A 27,231-nucleotide genomic window follows, 5' to 3' on the forward strand; every position below is an offset into this window, starting at 1 on the left:
AAAGTCATGAGGGGTATATGCAAAATAGATAGACAAAAAGTGTTCAAATCATGAAGGTATCAAGAAACAGAGGACACAGTTATAAAGTTTTTTGCAAACGAAGCAAATGTAAGGTGAGGTTAAATAAAACTTTTTCACACAGCAGGTTCGGGTTTGGAATACACTGACCTGAAATGTATTGGAAGCAGATTCAACTGAGACATTTAAGATGGCAATAAATGTTTCAAAATAAGTAATCAATGTACAGTGCTGTGGGGAATAGATAGGACTTTGAAACTTAATATTTCTGTGAATGTGACATCCAAAATAGGCAATTGACTCAATATAAACAAATTTGCATCTCCTGTTTAATTTACACATGTATGATAATTTCACATTCTTCTTTTTTGGCAGTCACTCCACGGTTAACTTGCTTCCATCTGGCGGAATGAGTTCTACGGTGAATGAATAGTCCAGTCCTGGAGCTGTAAAGTCAACCACAGATGGGGTAGGTAGTGTTTGATAAGTGTGTGTGTGTGTGTGTTGTGAGGGGGTGGGGCTGGTGGTGGTGGTATGCTCTAGATTCTGCACAGTCTTTCCACTACTTGCACTTGTTCTCCCCATGTTCCACGCAATGACACTCAAAATGTTTGGTACCTTCATGATGTATCTTCTCCACTTTGTACATTGTAGGGCAAGCAATTCTCACGTGTTATTCGATTGTTGCATTTGATTAGGAAGGTTTTGAGGTGTTCTTGTAGCATTTCCTCTGCCCTCCTAGTGATTGCTTACCATTCAAAATCTTGCAATAGAGCACTTGTTCAGGGAGTCTTGTGCTGAGCATGCGGACAATGTGGCTTGCCTACCATAGCTGGTCATGTGTAACCAGATAAGGGGATATTAGACTAGGACAGGAGGCTTACATTGGTACACCTATCCTGCCAGCGAAATTGCAGAATTTTGAGAAGGCAGTGTTAGTGATAACTCTTAAGGAATTTGAAGTATCTGCTGTAGATCGTTCATGGTTCCAGTACATAAAGAAGGGTGGATACCACGCTCTGTAGACCATGAGCCTTGTGATGGGTTTGAATTCTTGGATTTCAAACACTCTATTCCTCTGGTGCCAGAAGGATGTACTGGGACATGCACAATGCACAGTACTTTTTTTTGGAGTCTGTCTACATTTAAATAATAATCTACCTTTTGATTCTTCTTAGCAAAGTCCATAACTCACTTTCCTACAGAAAACTCATTTGCCAAGTTTTTGCCCACAATCTACCTATGCCCATTTGAAAATTCCTTATGTTTCAACACATGACCTTTCACCTATTGTATCACCAGCAAATTCACCGCTCGCGAAGCATGCATGAAAGCAAACATTTACATTACACTTTGCCCCCGTAACCAATCCTCAATCCATGCTAATAGATTAGCCAAATACAATGAATTCCTATCTTGGGCAATTTTTTTTATGTGGCATCCCTATCAAATGTCTTCTGGAATTCCAAATATATTACATCTACTGGTTGCCCTTTATCAACTCTACTTATTATATCTCAAAGCAATTCTAGCAATTTATCCAACATGATTTCCTCTTCACAAACCATGGTGATTCTGTCTGCATTACGCTTTCCTAAATGTTCTATTATTTATTCCTTAATAATGGACTCCAGCATTTTCCCAATAACAAATGTTAGGCTAACTTACATATAGGTTCCTATTTTCTATCTCCCAGCTTTCTTGAAAGGGCATCATTTTATCCATTGGAATTCTTCTTGAATCCAGTAAGATCTGAAATCTCTTTTTGTGCAGTCACTTCCTTTCAAATCCTTCAATACAGACTATCAGATCTTATGTCTTGGCAGCCTTTAGTCCCATTAGTTTATCAAAAACTTTATTATTCATGATTGAGACTGTCACGAGATCTTTCCTTCCAAGACCATCTTGTTTATGTTATTTTTGAGGTATTTGTAGTCTGATCCGCCATTTCTCCATTCACTATTATTTCCCCAGTTGCATCTTCCAACAGTCCCACACTTATTTCCACGACGTACTTGGTTTTCAGAATCCTTGGAAGCCTTTAAAAATATTTCTTCCAAATTTCTTTGACAGTCAATTTTCAATAGCTTTTTTTTTACCATGTTAGTTCCTAAACAAAATTCCCAATCCTTGAGCCTACCACTAGTTTTTCCCACTTTGAATGCCTTAGTTCTTGACCATACTTGTTAACCACATCATACTCAATGAATCCTTGTTTTCAACTGGAATAAATTTTTGCAGTGTTATGAAGTATCTATTTAAATGTCCGTCACTGCTTTCTCCTTCATCTATTTTCCCCATCCATTTGAGACAAATCTGTCTTCATTCCTCTGTAATTGTGCTCATTTAAGGGAGGACACTGGTTTGCAATTCAATTTGATCGCCCTCACATAGAAATTAAAATTGTACCATGTTATGATAGCTATCTCCTGGAGGACCTTTAATTCGAGATTTCTTATTAATCCTACCACTAGTTCTAAAATTTTCTATTCTCAGAGTGGTTCTTCAATACATTGCTTTAAGAAACAATCCCTGATGCTGTCTACAAATTTGTCTTCTATGTTACCCTTGCCAGTTTATTTTATCCAGTAAGTATGCATGATCTATTGTACATTAATCACTACTGAATTCTGCGCTGATAACTTTATTAAAAGTTCCCCTGTCATTTTACCCATTTTTCCAGAATGCTAAATACTCTTGACTATTGAATTTGCAGTCCTGCTCACCTGCAATCAGGTCTCTGTATTAGTTGTAAAGTCGCATTTTTATTTCTGCTATCAACTAATAAATGCTATGTGCATTCAAGTAAAGAGTATTAAGCTTTTTTAACCATTATTACTTATCCTGTTCTAATTATTGCTGCACTCTTCTGCATATATTTTCTACCCCTTCCTGTCACATTTTATTGTCATCACCTTTTCACTATTCCCGTACCTCTACTCTCTCATTTTAAAAAAAAATCCTTTCAATTATGTCCTTGTCCGACAATTTTAATTTCCCTTCAATTATATCCTTTGATCAATGCTAATCTACAACCCTAGCTGTATGATTTGCCAGAACACTGGTCCAACGATATGCAGGTTGAATAGATTGGCCATGCAAAATTGCTCTATGGATGTGCAGACGTGTGGGTTATAGAGATACGTTTGGGGGGGGGTTGGGGGGGTTGGGACTGGGTATGATGCTCCTTGGTTGGTCAGTGCAGACTCAGAGACTGAAACTGGTTGCACAGGACCCATAGATCTGACAGTCTACACCCTAGATTGTAGACTGAATGTCCTCTTTATGCACTGTAGGGATTCTATCATTTGAATCTACTATTCAATGGTTCCAGCACTGTTCAAATGAAACCTGTCCCAATAGAATATCTCTTTCTTTCCCTGGTAGTAGTACCTGTGCCTAATGAATCAGAACCTATTCCTACCACACCAATCTTTGAGCCAGAAACTTCGATCTCTACTGTTATTTACCCGACACTGACTTTCAAATGGCTCAGGTAGCAATCCAGAGATTTGTGTTTCTGCTTTTTAACTGTAATTCCACAACAGAATCTTTGTTCTCATCCGATCTATGTCGTTAGTACCCTACATGGACCACCACAATTAGAACCTTATCCCTCCAATTACCTTTGCAGCCCAGAAGTGCCTTTAACTTTGGCTACAGGTAAGCAACACACCTTTGTGACTCTTCGTCTTTGCTGTAGACTGAACTAGGCTATCCCCTAAAACAACTAAAATTGTTATTTTTCCCCTAACTTCAGCTAATCTAAGGGGTTCAGCTGAGGCACTCAAGTGGCATTGAATGATTATTTTTATCCAAATAACGTGCAAGAGTATGGGAAAAAGATTGGTACCAGGTAGTGATGCTCATTTAACAAGCCAGAAAGGGCACAATTGCCTGATGGTCTCCTTCTGCACCATAATGCTTCTGTATTCTGAACATGAATGGTGGTCGGTACAAGAGTGCTGCGATCAGTTTGCTCATTCCTACAGTCTGTGCACTCTTTCACAATGGGAGCAAGACCCTCACATGAATTGGATAAGGGTGAGGCTACTACAAAGCTAAATTCTGGATATCCAGACCTGCTTCGCCACAATCACAACTTTATATCCCATACCACTGACCAAATTTGATGCAATTAATCAAAGGGATATGACTGCCTCCTGAAACAGAGTATGTAGCTCTCCCTTCCTAGTGTTATGCAGTGTCTGAGTCCAGCTTATCACCTCTGCTCAGTTACTCATGCAGCCAACTCACTGCAGGTGTGGTCACGATGAACTCCACAAGCGTACACCATCTCCCATATCTCCAGCAGCAACACTGTCGAGCCTGCCCAGCCACTGCTATTCTATTTAAATAATTAAATTGGATATTAAATATCTTAAAAAGGGAATTTCTTTAACTGCACTCTCCAGCTTTAATAATGTCTCATGATTGAAACCACTTGGGCTCTCTGCCATCAGTTTTATCTACTACCGTTACTGCCAGGCTGTCACAGATCCACTTTCCTTGTGCTGAGCCTCCCTCTGTTGCTGATTTTTATTTCACACCGCTGCTGCCCTTTTCATACAGATCTAGTGTCCTTTATCAAATGTATCTCCTGTATGTTGATATAATAGAAGTCTCTCATCTCGGGAACCATTCTCATAAGTATTTTCTGCACTTTCCTTCGAAAATATGATGTTGAGAATTGGACACAATACTCAAATTGAGGTAAAATCTCGGTGTTATAAAAGTTCATAATACATTCCTCACTATTACACTTTTATGCGTCTATTAAGCTTAGAATTCCATTTGCTCTTTTAAAATCCTGATCTGCCAACTTTCACAATTTATGCACATAAACCAATGTTTCCTTTCTGTAACCAAAAGAGAAAATGCTGGAAAATCTCAGCTGGTCTGGCAGCATCTGTAAGGAGAGAAAAGAGCTGACGTTTCGAGTCTAATTGACCCTTTTATCCAGTGTTTCCTTTCTGTACTTACTTTAAATTGGTATCCTATATTTCGTTGTTTCTCCTTGTTCTTCCTTCCAAAACATTATCACGTTGCATTTCTCTGCCTCAAAATGTCACCTTTTTTTCCATCGGATGCATGCATCTAGTATGCCCTGTTGGCAATCTCTATGTCTCCTTGATAAGGTGTGCCTTCTTGAACGACTGCATTCATCTGACGCAGGAATAGCTACAGTGCTACTGGAAAGGAGTTCCAGGATTTTTACTCAGCAAGGACACAATATTGTTCCAAGTCATAATGTTATGAGGCTTGGTGGGAAACTTGCAGTCAGGTGTTCCATACATCTGTTGCCCTTCTAAGTGATAGAGATCATAGATTTGGAAGCTGATATTAAACAAACCTTGAGAGTTAGAGTCATAGAGATGTACAGCATTAAAACAGACCCTTCGGTCCAACCCGTCCATGCCAACCAGATATCCCAATCCAATCTATTCCCACCTGCCAGTACCTGGCCCATCTCCCTCCAAACCCTTTCTATTCATTTACCCATCCAAATGCCTCTTAAATGTTGTACTGTGCAGGCTCTCTCTCTCCTGCAATGACCTCACCATGTGCTTCCTTTGTCTGTTCTTCTCCCTTTTAAAACTGCTGTTGTTTTGACTTTTTTTTCCCAAAGTTCCAAAACAATGAAGCAGCATATGAAGCAGTAATTGTGGCTCCTGGAATTCGAGGAAATTACTTCCAGCATCTAAAATACCTCAAAAAATGAGCAGCTGTTACAACCAGAAATTTTTCCCGTCCTCCATCTTGGATTACGCAGAATCCTTTTATTTTGCTGCAGTGCATTATGAATATTGTCCACATTATTGCCACTGTGCATCATTGATGGAGAGGGTTTAAGTTGAAATCAAGTGGTCTCCTTTGAAGAATATGGTTTGAACCTCAGGTTTATTGAAGCAATGAATGAATGAATGAATGAATGATGATTTACTGAATGAACAATGATTTATTGTCACATCCTCTACAATAAACAACACAGTAAAACACAGTGAAACGCTTCAACTGTTGCCACAATCCGGTGCCACTTGAATGTTTTAAGAATAAAAAGATAAAGCTAAAAGAATCCATCTTCATTCCACCATGAGTCCTGAGCCAGGTGACCAATAACACCTACACCACCCTCTGCTGCCCTCACCAGACCCACCAATATTGGAATTGCCATGTTTCAGGCATCATTTCTTTGTCGCAGGGCCCATCTCACTGATGGGCTCCTGATGCCAGGTCCCATGTTGGACGCACACAACTTGAAGCCCGAGGCTTCACTGCCACCTTGCCAATAAGTAGAATACGCTATCTCTGAGCCTGCCACAATCAGGTGATGCTGCCACCAGCACAGATAACCAGGGGTCTCTGGTCCGCTGCTGCCTCAACAACCCCTGAAGTCCACGTTCTGGGTTTACCACAACCAGGAGTCCTTGGTTTCACTGAAGTTACCACCTCATTGATGCTTGGAGTTCCCGCTCCCGGCCTACCACAACCATAGGTCCAACCACTGCCAGACCAGGCTGCCACCTCACGAGTCCCGTTCTGACCACTCTACTCCACAATGTCACCTTCTTCGCCATTGCTGACAGGAAGATGATGAAGAAAAAGAAAGAAGACAAAAAGGACAACGAAAGAAGTGAAGAAACTGCCGCCTGGAGTGGATGGGCCCAAGACCCGAAACATTGCCGGCGTTGCCATCTTGCAAATAAAGTGCACTGTATTCTATCACACTCCAGACATGTGCCCCGTAGATCATGATCCAGTTTTGCGTAGCCATACTATCTCCCTGATGTGGTCTTGCAGATACAGAATTTATATGCTTGGTCAAGTTCAGTTTCTATTCAATGGTATTCACTAGGATGGTAACAGTGGAGGAATGCTTTGAATGTTAATAGGAAATGGTCAGAAATTTGTCATGCTGAAGCTGGACATGATCTGAAACTTATATGATAGACATGTTCATCTGCCATATGTCTGCCCATTTCACCAGCCTATCTATATTCTCTTAGCTATCACTATCACCCTCATTATTCATAATACTCCCTGTTGTGTTATCCTGTACATCTGAGTCGTTAATATACATTAGTTACAAAGTCAAAGCATGTATGGTCACTTTAAGATAGAAAATGCTTTTCTGAATTTAAAGTACAGCCACAGCTGCCAGCTAAAGGTCAAGCTGTTCCAAATGTAACAATTGCCTGTTAAATGGATATCTGAGTTTTGGTTGTTGTTTTGACAACAATTCAAATTTAACCAATTTGTTTTAAATTATGTCCAGGGTACCACAAGCCTACAGAATTTGAATTTTATTGTTTTGACATCTGATAATCAATCAAATTATTAGAATTTAATGTGTCATGGCAGAGTATATAAACCTGGTATGTCAAAAATTAGACAGAGAGCAACTGCCAGTGAACAACAGAGCAACTGCCATTCATCAGAGCCAGACAGAGACTGCCCAACTAATATTCTGCTCTCAAAGAAAGGTACCTTTTCATATGAAACATACAGTAAAATAGAAACAAGACATTCCAGGGAGATCAGCGGATGGTCGAGTGAAAACACTGAAGATAGAAACTGTATGGTCTTGACATTAAGTTAATGTAATGTTTACAAGTGTGTTATTGGAACAGCATATTATTTTATAGAGTTGGGGTGAGATAGTAAGTAGTTAAGAAAATAAAATCTTGGATTTGTGCAAAGTTTTTGTTTAATGTTCACTATTAGAGTTAAAAAAATTGTTATGTTTCTTTAAATAGTGGAATTTAGGAGTTCTACCACTCACATTTTAACAGATTACGAGGTAAGGTGAGCTTTTCTGGGTATCTGGTTTTAATTAACAGAGGGATTCAACTTCTGTGTCGAATTTCAAAATTGTGTCCTGTATATCTGAGCCGTAAATGTACATGACAAACAGAAGGCGTAATCCTAACCCCAAGGATCTCTGTCCACTTATGTTCAGTCCAGAAAAACAACCATTCACAATTATTTTGCTCCTAATCACTCAGCCAACTTCATGATCATGATGTCACTTCCAATAACAGATTTCAATTTTCCTGGCAAGTTAAATATGTGCTACTTTATCAAAAAGCCTTGTGGAAATCCATGCTCACAACATCAACCCTTTTGATCAAGTTAAACACAATTTATCTTTCACAAGTTAAGCAGATATGTTTTACTCAGTCTAGTCAGAGATGTTATGACACAGCTCTAGAGAATATGCGACTTAAACCTTGACCTTTGGGCTCAGAGTTAGTAACATTACCAGTGTCAAAGTGATTGTTCACTTTATCCCACGTTATCATTGCTAAGGTATTTCGGACCATTGAAATTTTTTAATGGCCATGCTATTGCTGCGATTGTCTTTGTATCCTCTTCCCACAAGAACGTAACATTTTCAATTTTCCAGTCCTGTAGTACCACTCTAGCTTGTGAAGAGGATGAGAAAATTCTGGCCAGTGTTTTCACGTTTTCCAATGTTGCTGCTTTGAAAGCACCTCAGATTTACTCGCATTATTTCACCGGGTGCTGCTCACACTGCGGTCTCCTCCTCTCCACTGCTCAGGCCCAATGCAGACTGGGTGACCAGTTTGCGGAAGGTGATGGTGGACCTTCCAGTCTGACAGAGCTCAGCACCAGCTTAGACACTGAGTAACTGCAGCAACACGGCAGGTGGCGAGGGCCAGACACAAAGTAGGAACAGGATCCAACGAGCAGCGAAATCGACGTTTCGGGTAAAAGCCCTTTTTATTCCTGATGAAGGGCTTTTGTCCGAAACGTCGATTTCGCTGCTCGTTGGATGCTGCCTGAACTGCTGTGCTCTTCCAGCACCACTAATCCAGTATTTGGTTTTCAGCATCTGCAGTCATTGTTTTTACCCAGAAAGTAGGAACAAATTACTGCAGATGGGGAGAGACATTTCGAGTCCGATATGTATGTGCTCAGAACTTTTTAAATCATTGAGTAGTTCCCAATGAAATTTCAAACAACACGAATGACAACAACAACACCGCCCAACTCCTGCCCCCGCCCCCCTCCCCCTTCCAAGCAGGGTCGATCCGCTGATCTGAAACTGACTTGATAATCCCACAGGTCCTCGGTGGTGAGAGGTAACTCTGCGTGTGATCTGTGAGCTTGCCCCATGGCCGCCTCTCCTTCCGTTACTCTTCAAACTTCACCTCGTCCCACGTGCTCCCGTCCCTCAAACAGCGCGCGCACGCTCTCCCCTCCCCGCGCGAGCCCTCCCCCGCCGCACCATCCATTTCCCCCGCGCAATCTCTGTCCTTGCCTACCCCCCGGCAAGCCTTCCTCTCGCGCACTCTCTAACGTAACCCGCGCGAGCCCTCTCCCCCGCGCACTCCCTAACCTTGACCAGCGTGATCTGTTCCTTCGTGCATTCCCCCGCCCTCTCTCTCTCTGTCCTTCCTCCCAACTCCATCGAACCCGCCCCCTCCCCTTCTGTTCTCTTGGGAGTCTTCCACTCTGTCGCACTCCTGTGTGCATTCATCTCTTTGCTCGTTCACCAAGGCGCAGGGAAATATTGCTGAAATATTAAGAAACAGGAGTGTTTCTGCCTGCGGGGAGGCTCCAGTATCGACATAATGAGCACGTGCTTCTTCCCGAAAACAAACTTCAGGCACACTCACCGACAGGACTGCTGTGACACCACTGCCCCCGCGGTGAGGATCAGGATCCAGCCTGCGGGAATCTTGAGTCTGCTTCCACCCTGGATCGCTTGAGTTCGCCAAATATCGGAAAACTGACTGGGACCGAGCGCATATGTAGAAAGGAACTTACACTTTGTTTTATTTATTAGCTTCATGCCCACGCATCTCACTTTTTCATATTTGCTCTACCGACATGATCTTGGGCATCGACGAAGCCTTCACCTATCGATCATATAACTAAGGAAAGTGTAACAGCATTGTTATCCAGCTCAATTAATTTACACGTTTCGTAATTTCAATATTCACATATTAATTAAAGGACACTATATAGTGACTGGAAGACATTGAGTCTTTAGCATCATCATTTTCTAGCTCCATTTTCACAAAATGCCACATCTGCAGTCCTCATCTTCTCCTATATGTGTGTTTTGCCACAGCAACTCAGGTTCTTTGGAGGATTGGTTGTCTCAGTTGGATCAGATTATTAACAACAGCACGGGATTTGCTATCCATTCTGGTTGGGTGGATTTGGGACTTGCCTTCTTGCCTTACCTGAATTAGTTCTATGGCACTGCAGGTCATAGAATCATAGAGATGTATAGCACAGAAACAGACCCTTTGGTCCTAGCTCCCTTTGGCCAGAAACTGGCAGAAGAATATTTGTAAGACAATGTTAAAATTATTTTGTCTAACATGTTCAAATGACATACTAAGTTTGTTTCTCAAAGTTTTCAAGACATTGAATCAGGTAAATCTTCACATACACAATGATGTATAAGTTATGAGTAAAAGGTCTGTAAGGGAAGAAGACCAAGTCTCATATAAACTCTGATTTAAAAGATAATGGCTTGCAAAACCTTTGTTCTCAGTGCCTTGTATAGCTGTGAAAGCCACATGACTTGCAGTCATCAGGGAAAAAAGTTCAACAATTCCATCTTTTGAGGTGTATAACACATTTTGGTTAGATCCTGGCAGGACAAAATTACAAATACAACAGCTGTCTCAAAAGCAGAGATTCCAAATCTGTTAGCACCTATTAAACAAAGTTGCCTTCATTAGTTTGAATGGAAGATAGTTGACTGCACAAGGAATTTCAGTACGGTGAGGTAGCTGCAGCCAGCAGAATGCCTTATCCCACCAGGAAGTCACTAGCTGACAATGCATCTCAGGTGAAATCTTGTTTTGGTTTAGGCCAAGTGGAACATTTTTAATTTGGGAAACATAGTATGGACAAATTGGACTGCAGGGTTTGTTTCAGTGCTATATGTCTATGACTAAGTGAAGAGGAGAGTCTAGAAGGAGATGATACTTTTGCTCAGGCTGGGCGGGAATCTTATGAAATTATGGTCTTTTCAGGTTATTATATGTGCACACACTGGTAAAATGGCAAATTCATGGGCAACTGGATTGGACTTGCAACCTGCTGGACTTTCTGTGCCCCAATTTTTTGGTGCCATATTTAGAAAGTACCCAGATAGCATTTGAATCTCTGCAACTGAGAAGTATCACTCAATCTCTCATCGTCATTTTACCCCTCCCACCAAGGATATCAGAGACCAGACAAAAAGTGGCAAAGTATTTTAGCAGTGCTTCCCTTGAGGTTGTCTTGAAAGCTGTTCAGGAAATAAATTACATTCTTTTCCCTCGAGCTGGCAACAGAAGGGCATCACAACTGACAAAAACTGGATAGAGGTTAGCACTCATGGGTGGCTTGAGAGAATTAGCTCCAGTACTGCAAGAAGATCAATGATCTATTGTGTTCTGCCAGGCTGTGTAACACTGACTACTCAATACTTCATCCCCTTTGAGTGAGAGTTAGCATTGTAAAGTTAACACTGAAGAGAACAAGAATGGGAGCCAGGCATCTCATCAGGTGGCTAATGTGTAAAAAGCATTTTTTACTTTATTTCAACTAGCAAAGTAACACCACTTGCACAACAGTTTGCTTTAAATTCATTCATGGAATGTAAGCATCGCTGGCTGGTCAGCATTTATTGCCTGTCCTTAGTTGCTGTGAGAAGATGGTGGTGAACTGCCTTTTCAGTTGTTGCAATCCGTGTTCTATAGTTAGATCCATGATGCCATTTGGGAGACAAGTCCAGGAATGTGACCCAGCGACAGTGAAGGAATGGTGATATATTTCCAAGTCAGAATGGTGAGTGGCTTGGAGGGGAACTTGCAACTGGTGGTGTTCCCATCTATCTGCTACCCTTGTCCTTCTAGATGGAAATTGTGGGTTTGGAAGATGCTGTTTAAGGATCTTTGTGAATAGTACACACTCCAGCTGCTAGGCGGCAGTGGTGGAGGAAGTGGATGCTTGTTGATGTGTCAATCAAGCAACTACTTTATCCTGGTTGGTGTCAAGCTCCTTGAGTGTTGTTGGAGCCTGCACTTATCCAAACAAGTGGGGAGTATTCTATCAGATTCCCGATTTGTGCTTTGCAGATGATGGACAGGATTTGAGGAGTCAGGAGGTGAGTTATTCACTGCAATTTCCAAACCCTTTAACCTGTAGCTACTGTTTTATATGGTGAGTCCAGTTGAGTTTCTGGTCAATTATAACACACAGGATGTCGGTAGTGGGGGAATTCAGTGATGGTAATACCACTGTCAAGGGGTAGTTGTTAGATTGTCTCTTATTGGAGATGGTCATTGCTGGCATTTGTGTGGCACAAATGTTGCACGCAACTTATCAGTCTAAATGTGGATTTGTCCAAATGATCTTTTGCATTTGAACATGGAATGCTTCAGTCTGAGGAGTTATGAATGATGTTGAGTATTGTGCAATCATCAACAAACATCCTCACCTGATCTTATAATGGAGGAAAAGTCATTGACAAAGCATTGGCACTGCCTCTCATACAGTGCAGGCTCCAAGTTACATACTGGTAATGACTGTACTGATAAAGTCCCAAAGCTAGAGGAGAAGGAAATGACTTTTGGAGTACTTCTGCAGAGTAATCCCTGCTGCACCCAGTACAGAGAATAAGTCTGTGGACTAAACTATTAATTCAAAACACAGATGGTTCAGCTAATTTGTTAATATTTATGGAGTCACATTGGATGCACTGGTGTGAATTTTCTGTAAAACCTGTCAGAGATACAGAGACAAAGGGATCTTGGCGTGCAAGTTCATAGATCCTTGAAAATAGAGTCCCAAGTGGACAGGATAGTGAAGAAGGCCTTTGGTATGCTTGTCTTTATTGGTCAGTGCATTGAATACAGGAGTAAGGAGGTCATGTTGTAGCTGTAAAGGATATTAGTTAGGCCATCTTCAGAATAGTGTGTGCAATTCTGGTCTCCCTGCTATCAAAAGGATATTGTGAAACTTGAAAGAGTTCAGAAAAGATTTTTTAGATTAGATTACTTACAGTGTGGAAACAGGCCCTTTGGCCCAACAAGTCCATACCGCCCCGCCGAAGCACAACCCACCCATACCCCTAACCTAACACTACGGGCAATTTAGCATGGCCAATTCACCTGACCTGCACATCTTTGGACTGTGGGAGGAAACCAGAGCACCCGGAGGAAACCCACGCAGACACGGGGAGAACGTGCAAACTCCACACAGTCAGTCGCCTGAGGCAGGAATTGAACCCAGGTCTCTGGCGCTGTGAGGCAGCAGTGCTAACCACTGTGCCACCGTGCCGCCCTAAACTATTACAAGGATGTGGATAAGGTTGGAAGGTTTGAGCTATTGAGAGAGGCTGAATAGGCTGGGGCTGTTTTCCCTGGAGCATCAGAAGCTGAGGGGTGACCTTTACAGAGGTTTATAAAATCATGAGGAGCATGGACAGGGTGAATAGCCAAAGTCTTTTCCCCAGGATGGGGGAGTCCAAAATGAGAAGGCACAGGTTTACGGCAAGATGGGAAAGATTTAAAATGGATCTAAAGGACAACCTTTTCACACAGAGGCTGATGCATGTAAGGAATGAGCTGCCAGAGGAAGTGGTGGAAGCTGATACAATTACAATATCTAAAAGGTACCTAGCTGGGTATATGAATAGGAAGGGTTTAGAGGGATATGGGCCAAATGCTGGCAAATGGGACTAGATTAACTTAGGATATCTGGTTGGCACAGACGAGTTATACTGAAGGGTCTGTCTCCATGTTGTACAGCTCTATTACTCTATATATAAGCAAATAGGGAAACATGCAACTGAGGTGCCAGCAGTCATTCCCAAGTGCAAGTAAAAGCTAGAGGTATCTGTCCAGAATAATGCCCTGGCTGTGAGTGTCTGTTTGGTGGCACCTATGGAACAACTGACAGCTGCTATGGAGAGCTAGGTCCAGGAGAACAATCAGTGTCTGCCATGAATGCAATTATTGGCTAGACGAGAGTGAACAAGGCACCTTGACCTCTCTCCAAATGGCTTATTTTCTTCAGAGGTGAGAGAGGTGCCATTGTGCACTCAGAGGGAGGAGGGGAGACAGCCAACCACCTAGGGATTATCACGTTAAAACAGTCATGAGGTATCCCAACATATCATCTTTCCTTTGCCTAGGATCCAATCACCTTCGTCAGATAAGGCTGAGAAAGTTGTACTTGCACCTTTACAAGAGACTCCAATAGTCCAGAATACTTTATGAAAAGCAATCAGCATACTTCCTCAAGGAAAGCTGTACCTGCTGAGTTGGAAGCAAAACATATTGGTAGCAAAAGGAAGAAACAAAACTGGAACTTAGACAAGTGCAGGTTGATTGAAGTATATAAGATCATGAATGATCTCGACAAGAGGGGAAGAGATCATTTTTAGGATAGCAACCTGTAACTAATAGAGTGCTACAGAGTGCAGGAGCCACAAAGTTTTTTACAATATATATTAATTATTTGACGAATGTCAATGTACTATTGTTTGTTCTACATTCTGAAGTTTGTGAATGGCACAAGAATAGGTAGAAAGTTAAGTGATGGTGAACAAAGACTGCACAGAGATGTAAACAGGTTAAGTGAGTGGAAGAAAACATGAAAGATGGAATATAATGTCGGAAAATGTGATGTTATTCACTTTGACAGGACGAACAGAGGGGCTGAATATTATTTAAATGTGAAAGACTGCAGAAAATGATGGCACAGAGGGATTTGTGAGGCCTCATGCATAATTCACAGAAAATGAGCACATAAATTCAACAGTTAACAGGGAATATGATTGGAATGTTGCCCTTTATTTCAAAGGAAATGGAGTTTAAAAATAGTGAAGTCATGCTAAATCTATACAAGGCACTGGGCAGACTACAGCTAGAATACTGCAAACAGTACTAGCCACCTTATATAAGGAGAGATGTACTGGCATTAAAAGCAGTCTAGAGAAGATTCATTGGATTGACCCAGGTATGGAAGGACTATCTTGTGAGGATAGGTTGAGTAAATTGGGTCTGTACTCATTGGAGTTTAGATGAATGAGAGGGGATATATTGAAACACACAAGATTCTTTGGTGATTTGACAGAGTACATGTAGAAAAGCTGTTTCCCTTGTGGTAGAGTCTAGGACCAAAGGGTGTAATTTCAGAATAAAGATTGTCCATTTAAATCAGAAATAAGGTGGAATTTCTTCTCTTAGATGATAGTGAATCTATGGAATTCCTTACCAAAGAACATTGTACAGATTTTCTCATGAAGTATATTTAAGGCTGAGATAGATAATCAGCAAGTAAATCGAGCGTTATGGGGAAAAAGCAAAAAAAAGCGAGTGGAGGATTTTCATATGAGCCATGATCTCATTGAAAGATGTAGCAGACTCAATGGGCTTAACTGTATCCTGAGGTTTTAAAAGCAGATGAGAGTGACTGCCCTTGTTACCAAGGAGGCCAACTAATATGAATTCAAAGGGGAAACATTCCACTAGATGGTGTTAGACTGACAAGGTTAAACAGGCAATTGTAATTGCTTATGAATCTGTAAGAGAAGCTTATGCACAGCTGTTCAGAAACACAAAGGAGGAACCAGGTCAGACTTATGTTGAGTTTGAAATAATTAAACATAGTCATTTTGATAAATGGGTGTGTTTTCTGAAAATAGATAGGATCTTTGAGGCTCTACGAGAAATTATTCTGCTGGAGGAGTTTAAAAACTCACTGCCAGAGATGATAAGAATTCATGTGGAGGAACAGAAAGTTCAAAAAGTGGGAAGGGCAGCAGAATTGGCAGATGAATGCATGTTGGTGCATAAGTCAAGCTTCCACCCAAACTTTAGTCCTGTGAGGGATAGAAGTTGGTAGAAGGGGAGATCCCACACTATGAAACCAAGAGTAGAGACCACTGGTAAGGGTTTACCACATGTTAGAGAAACCCAGGAGGGTGGACAGGAGGTGAAAGACCTCAGGTGTTTTCACTGTAATGGAGTGTGACACAGAACATTACAGTGCCGGTGGTTTCAGAAGGGGACAAGGAAAAGGTGTTTTCACTGTCAGAAGGTGGGGCACATAAAGTCACGGTGCTAGTTATTAAAGAAAGGTACTGTGGGAAAGGATGTGGTGAATGAAACCAAGCCACTGGCATTAGTGAAGGTAGTAAAGGAGACACCAAAAAGAGCCAAAGAGCCGCAGGAGAGTGCACAGCCTAGGCAGGGGCTGGGTATGGAGTTAGTTCCTGATTTCTACAAAGATTTCACCTCTGTGGGTCAGGTTTACTCAGAAAGAACAGGGAGAGAAGGAGGGGGAGTTACAATTTTGAGAGATACAGGATCTAACCAATGGCTGATAGTAAGGGATGAGTGAATATGCACTCTTTATGATCTGTTATCTGAGAGTGTGGTATTTGTGAGATAGATGGACAGAAATTTAGCATTCCCCTATCTAAGATCAGGTTGGAGTGCCAACTCAAGACTGGGAAAGTTACAGTGGGACTGATCGACAGAGTGTCAGTTCCAGGAATTCAATTTGTTCTTGGGAATTATTTGGCAGGATTCAAGGTGGGAATGACTTGTGGAGAAGCCCAAGGAAGACCGAGATGGAGAGAAGGATGGTAAGTTATAATTTTGAGAGATACAGGATCTATTTGCTGTGCTGTCAGATGAGGTGTCAAGAGATCATGAAGAGGTCAAAAAGGGTTATTTTAAGTGTTTATGAATTGATACCAGAAGTATTTAGACAACAGTTCAGAAACACAAAGAAGGAACCAGGTCAAACTTATGTTGAGTTTTATAGAATTAAACATAATCATCTTGATTGATGGGTGCGTGCTTTGAAAATAGATAAGACCTTTGAGGCTCTACAAGAGATTATTCTGCTCAATGAGTTTAAAAACACACTTCCAGAGGTGGTACGTGCATGGAATGAGCTGCCAGAGGAAGTGGTGGAGGCTAGTACAATTGCAACATTTAAAAGGCATCTGGATGGGTAAATGAATAGGAAGGGTTTGGAGGGTTATGGGCTGGGTGCTGGCAGGTGGGACTAGATTAGGTTGGGATATCTGGTTGGCATGGATGAACTGGACTGAAGGATATGTTTCCATGCTGTACATCTCTATGACTCTATAACAAGAGACCTTGGTTCTGGCCTTAGTTTAAGGTAGTGGGAGGGTGCTTCAACACAATGATGTTTTCTCAGCCAGTTTATAAAACCTTTCATAGAAAACTGTACAGCAGCCAGGCCACCACGGCTGGAGGTGAGTAAATGCTTTCTCAGGGTGATCTTTGGCATTACAGCCACCCTGGCAGATGGCAGGCTGTAGATCATCTTACCTCTGCTCCTACATCCTATGCTTTATGAACTTATGATATGCCTGATTGCTGAGGAATAATGGAGACAAGTAAATAGGGATACCAGGAAACAGATTAGGATACGAATAAAGGTAGGAACAAATTACTGCAGATGCTGGAATCTGTGCTGAAAACAACAAGTGCTGGAAATCACAGCGGGTCAACCAATGTCAGAACTCTAATGAAGAGTCACCTAGATTTGAAATGTTGCTTTACTCCCTCTCCATGGGTACTCCTAAACTAGTTGTGTTTTCCAGCATTCTTTGTTTCAGTCTTTGGACATAAACATGATTACCTCTGAAAAATTATGGATCACTGAAAGGTAACAATGAATAAAAGTATTGGCTATAATTAAAACAAGTTAAGAAAAAACAAAATGTTCAAATGAGTTATAAAAACCTAGATGAATATTGGACCACATGTGGCACATTATTGTTCAGTATGATTTGAATAAATGAATTATCTTTGGTGTGCAGAGTGCATGGGTTATGGCCAATATGAGCTCTCTCAAAACTTCTACAACCTCAGGATAAAGTGAAATTTCTTTCTCATAAATATTTTAATTGAAATCTTAGATAAAACAGCAGGCAGAAACTATTAGGTTACAAATTACATGTGTTCAAAGATTGAGATTCATCTGAGTTTGTCACTTCTTAGTTATGCCTTTTATTAAAGTATGCACCCAAAATCTCTTCTGGATAGAATCTTTATTTACCGCGCTTTTTATTGTCCTTTGAGAAAATATTTTTCTACAGAGTATTATCATCATTCTGGTAGATATACATGCACACAAACATTATTCTCTGCACTTGTGTTACAGTTAGTTTTCCAGATTATTACATTGTTGGTTGCTTAAATAAATTAGGAATAATTATCTAGCTAATGAGATTTTAGATTTATTTTTATCAATTATAATGTTTTTACTGCTTTCTATAAATAATAGCTTAATGTGTATGCTAATATTTTAATATTTTTAATCAGCAGCTAATGTTCTGGAAAGTCCTCATTGCAACATGTTATTTGGCCTGTTCTCAAAGTAGCTTAGTGATGTGCATACCCCCTTGTAATTAATCAAAGGAAGTTGAACAATTGTACATCATGCATACATTAGAGCAGCTAACAGGATGGAAGACAGATATTTTTTGTGCAAATGAATAGCTTTAAAAAACAACAAAGAGACTGCTCTAAACACTTGAGATCAATGACCTCCATCTCTTTGAAGATGCCCAATACAACGTTTAAATAGTTATCAAAGAAATTGTTTACTTAGTAGCGTATAGCATGATCAATATGCACCCTAGTAACAACTATAATCACTCCTTATTCTTAACACCTGCACATTGTTAGTTAGTTCTTTTTATATAATAAAACACATAGGCATGACAATATTGGAATACTTAAAAAAGCCTTTACATCATTCTCATTAACTAATTTGTGTTGGTCATGTACATATAGAAAATTCAAATTATTGCAAACAAATTCTAATGAAAATTACAATTCCACTAAGCAATTCTTTTTCAAACTCTTTTATATAATTTTGAAGATGGTCGATACCTTGCCTGATGATTTGACCAAGCAGCTAAACCATATAAATTTGAGGACTCCTATGTCTGAGCTCTGGTCTGAGCAATGAAGGCAAGTGTGCCACATGCCTTTTTAACCAAACTGTTCAAACGTGACACAAATTTCAAAGAATTGTGTACCTGCACTCCTAGGACCCTCTGTTCTACAACACTTACCAAGGACCTACCATTCATTGTTTAAGCTCGATCCTTGTTTGTCATACTTCGCATTTATCCAGATTGAACTCCATCTGCCATTTTTCACCCCATTAACCCATTTGATCAAGATCCCTTTGTAATCTTAGAAAACCTTCCTCACTGTCTGCTATGCTACCAATTTTGGTGTTATCCGCAAACTTGTTAACCATGCTTTCTATATTCTCATCCAAATCATTCATATAAATAACAAACAAAAGAGAACCCAGAAACCGATCCCTGCGGAACACCATTGGTGACAGGCCTCCAGTCCAAAAATCAACCCTCCACCACCATTCTCTGTCTCCTGCTGTTAAGCCAATTATGTATCCAATCAGTATGCTGACCTTAAATCTCATGTGATATAACTTTACTAATTAGTTTATCATGCGAAACCTTGTCAAAGTTTTTAATAAAATCCAAACAAAAAACATCTACTGTTCTGCCATCATCATTCTTTTTGGTAACTTGCTCAAAAAGTCAATCAAGTTTGTGAGACATGATTTTCCTTGCACAAAACCATGTTGATTATCCCTAAACAATTTTTGCTTCTCTAAATGTCCATAAATTGTCTTTTTTTATAATCACCTCCAAAACTTTACCTATAACTAAGGTCAACCTAAAAGGTCTATAGTTCCCCAGTTTCTCCTCACAAACTTTCTTTAAAAAGGCACCTCACACATAGTTATAAATAATGCAAATATTTCTGCAAAGGGTATTGCAATCCTCTCCCTTACTACCCACAATATTCTGGGATACATTAGATCAGGTCCCAGAGATTTATCTACCTTTATATTCTCTAAGACCTCCTGATTTTCGTCTCTGTAATGTTAACTTTTTAAAACATCAAAGCTTATTTTTCTGCATTCTCGAGACTCCATTTCTTTCTCCACAGTAAAAATTGATACAAAATATTAATTTAGTATTTCTTCCATCTCCTCAAGTTCAAAACAAAGATACCCTCCTAGATCTTAAGAGGCCCTACCTCTCTCTAGTTACCCTCTTGTTCTTATTATGAACTTTAGTACTAGAAGAGGAATTGCTAGCAGCTTTCTATATGAGATCTTGATACATTTTTATGACGTACATATAGCAAAGATCTTACAACAAGATGCCAGACATGGGCATCTCTTACAAGCAGTAAAACCTGAAAATACTCTTTCTGGGCAACTTGTTAGTTGTAGGATGCCATTTCTGCCTCTAAACATTCTGCAGTGCTAGTTTCCTGACAAAACATGATTAACTGCCTGAATGAAGGCACCCAGCGCTAAGTTGTGAGCCAGATTCCAGGCAGGCCTACATAGGCCACCCCCTTTACCCACCCAGCCATCTGCCAAGGTGGGTGTATTGCCAAAGATCACCTTGAGAAAGGGTTTATTCACCTCCAGCAATGGTGGCCTCGCTGTTGTATGGTTTCCTATGAAAGGTTTTATAATCTATCAAAGAAGGCACCGTTGTGTTGAAGCACCCTCTCACCTTCTAAAACTAAGAGTAGAACCAAGGTCTCTTGTCAGTATAACACTATCTAGTGGAATGTCTCCCCTTTGGATTCAAATTTAGTTGGCCTCCTTGATGACAAGGACAATCACTCTCAGCTCACCAATTCAGCTCTTCTCCCATGTTTGAGCCATATAAATACTGTGACTGCAAGAACAGGTAAGAGACTAGTAAATCTGTTGCAAGTAACTTAACTGAAACTCAAATGAATGTGCCACATAAACATAGTGGATTTAAGAGCAGTCCAGAGGCTAGAAATGCTGCAGTAAGTAGCTGTCCTTCTGACACCCAAAGCCTGTCCACTATCTATAAGGTATACCTCAAAAGCGTAAAGGAATACTCAGATTTGCCTGAATGAGTGCAGCTCCAACAACACTCAAGACGTTTGGCGTCATCCAGGTCAAAGCAACTTGCTTAAATGGCACATATCCAAAAATATTCATTCCCTCCACCACTACTACTCAGTAGCAGTACACCTCTTACAAAATGCACACAGATGTTCACTAGGGCTTATTAGGCAGCACCTTCAAAACCTACAATTATAACTGTCTAGAAAGACAGTGCAGCAGATACAAGGGATGCAACCATCTGCAAGTTCTTCACCATCACTCACATCATCACTCTTTGGAAATATACTCCTATTCTGATGCTGTCACTAGGTCAAAATCATGAAACTCCCTCCTTGACAATACTCTAGTTGTACCTAAATCAAATGAACTGTGGCAGTTCAAGAAGGCAGTTCACCATTATCTTCTTGAGGACAATTAGGAATTGGCAATAAATTTTAGCCCAGCTAGTGATACCCACACCCCATCCATGAATAATAACAAACCCTAGCAAAATCTAAACTAAATGTCATTTAGCAAGCAATCAGTGAAGGGGTGCCACTTTATACCAATGTGTGATGATGCTGCTCCATTAACAAGGTTATGTTGTTTTTTGTTTTTTGTTCAGGAGGTCTTAAAGACACAGGTTCTGAAATGTCTGGGGTTGATCAACTTGAAGTAGCTTTCAAGGTTTAAAAAAAACACTTATACAAGGAAAGGGGAATGGCCAGTTCTCCCAACTTAGTTTGCCTCAGTTTGGTTTTAGCAATCTGGCAGTTCACTGAAAGCAGTCAGTCTACTGTGAAGCCGCTGGACCCAAAGAAGCAGGTCCAAGTTGATCCTCCCTCTTTCTGACAACTCTTCTGTAAGACTCTGTATTTGATTTTACCTGTTGTGCCAAGGGGTGTTTATGGGGATGTTGCAAGTATTTGGAACAGCATAATTAAATTGGGTAATCTGTTGGGTTTTTGGATAGGTTGAGTTATTCTGTATTCAGTTCTCTTTTGTTTCATTTGGTAATCTTACAAATAAATTCTGTTTTGTGTAAAATTAAGTGGTTGTGTCAGCTGCATCACTCCTGGAATACCCACAGTACACCTGCTTATACTAACTAGCAAAGTTAGGGAATGGACGACTTTGTTGAGATAATGGGTTGAGGATTCCTGGAAAAATGCTATCCCTTATTCTCAATTACTCTGCCTCTGCTGCATCTGCTCCCAAGAGGGCCAGTTCCACCACAGAACACACCAGATGGCCTCCTTCTTCAAAGACCACAATTTCCCCTTTCATATGGTCGATGATGCCCTCCAGTGCATCTCATCTACTTCCTGCACCTCTGCTCTCAAACCCCACCCCTCCAACTGCAACAAGGACAGAACCCCCTGGTCCTCACCTTCCACCCCATCAACCTCTGCATACATCACACCATCCTCCACTATTTCTGCCACCGATAAACAGACCGCACCAGAGATATATTTCCCTCCCCACCCTTATCTACTTTCTGTAAAGACAATTCCCTCCATGACTCCCTTGTCAGGTCCACGCCCCCCCCCCCCCCCCCCCCACCAACCTACCACTCTCTCCTGGCACCTTCCACTGCAGGAATTGCAAAACCTGTGAAAACCTGTGTCCATACCTCCCCCGTCACCTCCATCCAAGACCGCAAAGGAGCCTTTCACATCTATCAGAGTTTTACCTGCACTTCCACACATGTCATTTACTGTATCCGTTGCTCCCGATGCAGTCTCCTCTACCTTGGGGAGACAGGATGCCTACTTGCAGAGCGCTTCAGAGAACACTCTGGGTCACTGGCACCAACCAATCCCACCATCCCGTGGCTGAGCACTTCAACTCTCCTTCCCACTCTGCCAAGGATATGCAGGTTCTGGGCCTCCAACATTACCACACCCTGGGGTTTGAGGGCAGAGGTGCAGGAAGTAGATGAGATGCACTGGAGGGCATCATCGACCATATGAGAGGAGAAATTGTGGTCTTTGAAGAAGGAGGCCATCTGGTGTGTTCTGTGGTGGAACTGGCCCTCTTGGGAGCAGATGCAGCAGAGGCAGAGAAATTGAGAATAAGGGATAGCATTTTTACAGGAACCCTCAACCCATTATCTCAACAAAGTAGCCCATTCCCTAACTTTGCTAGTTAGTTTAAGCAGGTGTACTGTGGGTATTCCAGGAGTGATGCAGCTGACACAACTACTTAATTTTACACAAAACAGAATTTATTTGTAAGATTATGCCTGGAGGAAGAATGCATAATCTTCCCCTGTGGGTCCGTCCAACCCCATGGCATCAATGTGGTCTTTACTAGTTTCCTCATTTCCTCTCCCCCACCTTATCCCAGTTCCAACCTATCATCTCAGCACTGCCCTCATAACTTGTCCTACCTGTCCATCTTCATTCCCACCTTTTTGCTCCACCCTCCTCTCTGACCTATCACCATTACCCCCATCTCCATTTCCCTGTCACACTCTCAGCTATCTTCCCCCCAGCCCCACCCCTCTCCTATTTATCTCTCCACCCCCTCGACTCTCAATCCTCAACCCTGATGAAGGGCTCTCGCTCGAAATGTTGATTCTCCTGCTCCTTGCATGCTGCCTGACCTGCTGTGCTTTTCCAGCACCACGTTCATGACCCTTCCCATTAAGTGTATAAGTCCTGCTCTGATTTGCCTTTCCAAAATGCAACACCTCACCTTTATCTAAATTAAACTCCATCTGCCACTCCTCAGCTCATTGGCCCATCTGATCAAGATCCTGTTGTACTCTAAGGTAACCTTCTTCACTGTCCACTCACACCTCCAATTTTTGTGTCACCTGCAAACTTACTAACTATACCTCCTATGTTCACATCCAAATCATTTTATCAATGACTAAAAGATGTGAACCCAGCACTGATCTTTGTGGCACTCCACTGGACCTCCATTCTGAAAAGCAACCTTCCACTATCACCCTTTGTCGTCTACCTTCAAGCCATTTCTGTATCCAAATGGCTAGTTCTCCGTGTATTCTGTGAGATCTAATCTTGCTAACCAGCCTACCACGAAGAACCTTGTCAAACTCCTTACTGAAGTCCATATAGATCATGTCTACCACTCTGCCTTCATCAATCCTCTTTGTTACTTCTTCAAAAATCTCAATCAAGTTTGTGAGATGTGATTTTCCACGCACAAAGCCATGTTGACTGTCCCTAACCAGTCCTTACTCTTCCAAATACATGAACATCCTTTCACTCAGAATTCTTTCCAACAACTTGTCCATCACCAACATCAGGCTGACCAGTCTATAGTTCCCTGGCTTGTCCTCACCACGTTTCTTAAATAGTGGCACCATGTTAGCCAACCTCCAGTCTTCTGCCACCTCACCTGTGACTATCAATGGTACAAATGTCTCAGCAAGGGGCCCAGAAATCCATTTCCCTAGCTTCCCACAGACTTCTGGGGTACACCTGATCAGATCCTGGGGATTTATCCACTTTTATGCATTTTAAGACAGCCAGCCACACCTTCTCTGTAATATGGACATTTTTCAAGACGTCGCCATCTATTTCCCCACAATCTACATCTTCCATATCCTTCTGCACAGTAAGCACTGATGCAAAATACTCATTTAGTAGCTCCCCCATCTCCTGCAGCTCCACACATAGGCTGTCTTGCTGATCTTTGAGAGGCCCTATTATCTCCCTAATTTCCATTTTTCTTTAATGAATTTGTGAAAACCCTTTGGATTCTCCTTTACCCTATTTGCCAAAGCTATCTTATGTCCTCTTTTTAACCTTCTGATTTCCCTCTTAAGTATACCTCTACTGCCTTTATACTCTTCTAAGGATTCACTTGATCTATCCTGTCGATACCTGACATATGCTTCCTTCTTTTTCTTAACCAAACCCTCAATTTCTTTAGTCATCCCACATTTCCTACACCTACCAGCTTTTCCTTTCACCCTAACAGGAACATACAGTCTCTAGATTCTCATTATCTCATTTTTAAGGCTTCCCATTTTCCAGCAATCCCTTTACCTGTGAACATCTGCCCACAAGCAGCTTTTGAAAGTTCTTGCCTAATACCATCAAAAATGGCCTTCCTCCAATTTGAAACTTCAAATTTTAGAGGCGGTCTTTCCTTTTCCATCACTATTTTAAAACTCATAGAATTATGGTCGCTGGCCCCAAAGTGTTCTCCCACTGATAGTCACCTGCCCTGCCTTATTTTCCAAGTGTAGGTCAAGTTTTGCACCTTCTCTAGCAGGTACATCCACATACTGAATCTGAAAGTTTCTTGTACACACTTAACAAATTCCTCGCAATCTAAACCCTTAACATTATGACAGTCCCAGACTATGCTCTTCAAAGGATTGGTGTGGACTTGATGGGCAGAATGACCTCTTTCCGCACTGTAGGTACTCTGTGATATGAATTCCAAGATAATTCCTTGCTGTCACGCACATTCCATCGCATGCCAACAATGTTACCCCACACGCTTTCCTTCCTGTCTGTCCTTGTAAAAAGGCATATACGCCTGAATATCTAGCTCCCAGCTTTGATCTCCTTGTATCCATTCTTCTGTAATTGCCATAAGATCTTATCCATTAACCTGTATTTGTGTGGTTATGTTTCAAATATTAAGCACATTTATGTAAAGAGCCATCAATTTTGCCTTTTTACTTTTTTACTCCTTGACCCTATTTATTGCTGTTTTCCTATGTGTTCACATCTGTCCTTTCCTGTCTCTTTCTGAGTATTGTTATCCAAATAGTCATCCTGTGCTGTTGCCATATCCTCTTGTTTTGTAAACATACATTTCCCCTCTCCTTGTCTGTTGTCCCCTCTAATGTCTAAAGTCGTCTCTACAGTCCTAGTCATTCAATTCACCAGGACACTGTCCCACTTGAATAGCTTGCTTCTATCCCAATGCCAGTGCCCCAGGAACTGAAACCTATTCCACCCACACCAAGCTTTGAGCTACCTGATGGAGATTTTCATGGATTTTTCTCCTTCATCTTTCATGCCTAGATATGGTTTGGGTACAGAACTTTTATCTGATCTATTTGTTGTGGAATCCTAAAGCTCTGTATTCAGTATTAACAATATTCATTTATACAGGTTTCCTTTTTGGTTTCCCATCATACTACTTGTCATTTGTTTCAGTTTTGTTACTTCAAACTCAGCCGCAGCAATAAAAGTCCTATATTACTTAATATGGTCATATTCACAGAATCATATCTTACAGTAAATGCCCCAGATGGAAAAGATGCTGAATTTCTCCCCTCATTCCAATTCCAGGAGGAGGAGACAAAATTAAATGTTTCAATTACACTGTTACTTTCGGGTCACTATATAAGTTGAAACCTTAAAAATGAGACGGCAAAGCGAAATAGTCAAATTCCAAAACTTAAGAAAAGTGCCAGGTAATTATTAAAAATTTCAATCATTTCATTGTTAAAATGAGTCTGGATGGTGAGACTTCTTCTTTCATCTGACTATTTAAGAGTCTAACAGACTGTTCTACCGTCTGCTCAATTTATCAAGGTTTCAGCACACCTCTCTAATGTGTTCATACTTGTTAAACAAACCTGTATATGTGCATTTCACTTTTAAATCAAATTGCTACTCTCATATAATTGCAAAAAAACATAAATAATCTTCCTTTTTGATATTTATTCAACTTTAATAAAAAAATAACATTTACCTTAAGCAATGATATCGAAGAACTAATAATCATAAGATATGGGGAGATGCTGGCACAGTGGTTAATGCTACTTGGTTATTAATATTCTGTTAATATGGGTTCAAGTTACACCGTAATAACTAGTGGAACTTAGGCATTGAACACAAGAGCATGGACATTTTGATGGAGCTACTTATGACATCATTAAGCCACAGCTGGAGTACCAAATGCAGTTCTGCTCACCATCATAGTAAGAATGTAATTGCACGAGACAAGGGGAATAGAAGATTGACCAGGTTATTATCTGCATTGGAGCAATTCAGATGTTAAGAGCAAATAGATAGGCTGGGGTTGTTTTCTTTAGCGCAGAGAAGTCTGAGGGATAAGGACTGATATGTACAAAGTTATGAGGGGCATAGATAGGAAGAAACTTTTCCCCTTAGTGGAAGGGTCAATGACCAGGCATACAGATTTAAGTTAAGAAGCATCAAGTTTTGAGTGAATCTGAGGAAACAAATTTTCAACCAGAGGATGGTGGATATTTGGATCTCGCTGCCAAAAAAGGTTGTAAAGATGGCACCCTCAGACATTTAA

The 27,231-nt window shown here is 41.0% G+C and overlaps 1 protein-coding gene across 3 annotated transcripts in view; it reads right to left on the reverse strand.

The window, feature by feature from the left end:
* Positions 1–9,205, reverse strand: part of LOC140460569 (calcium and integrin-binding family member 4-like) — a 51,207-nt gene extending 42,002 nt beyond the window's left edge. For 2 of the 3 annotated variants that reach the window (XM_072555179.1, XM_072555170.1), the window contains exon 1: positions 9,094–9,201. In XM_072555179.1, the coding sequence (XP_072411280.1) occupies positions 9,094–9,159 (66 nt within the window). In that variant the 5' untranslated portion in view covers positions 9,160–9,201. Of the gene's footprint in view, positions 1–9,093 lie in introns of all 3 variants that reach the window. The other variant, XM_072555189.1, reaches the window with a different exon arrangement.
* Between the last annotated feature and the right edge of the window lie 18,026 nt (positions 9,206–27,231).

This window comes from Chiloscyllium punctatum, chromosome 3 (genome assembly GCF_047496795.1).
Source record: "Chiloscyllium punctatum isolate Juve2018m chromosome 3, sChiPun1.3, whole genome shotgun sequence".
NCBI lineage: Eukaryota > Metazoa > Chordata > Chondrichthyes > Orectolobiformes > Hemiscylliidae > Chiloscyllium > Chiloscyllium punctatum.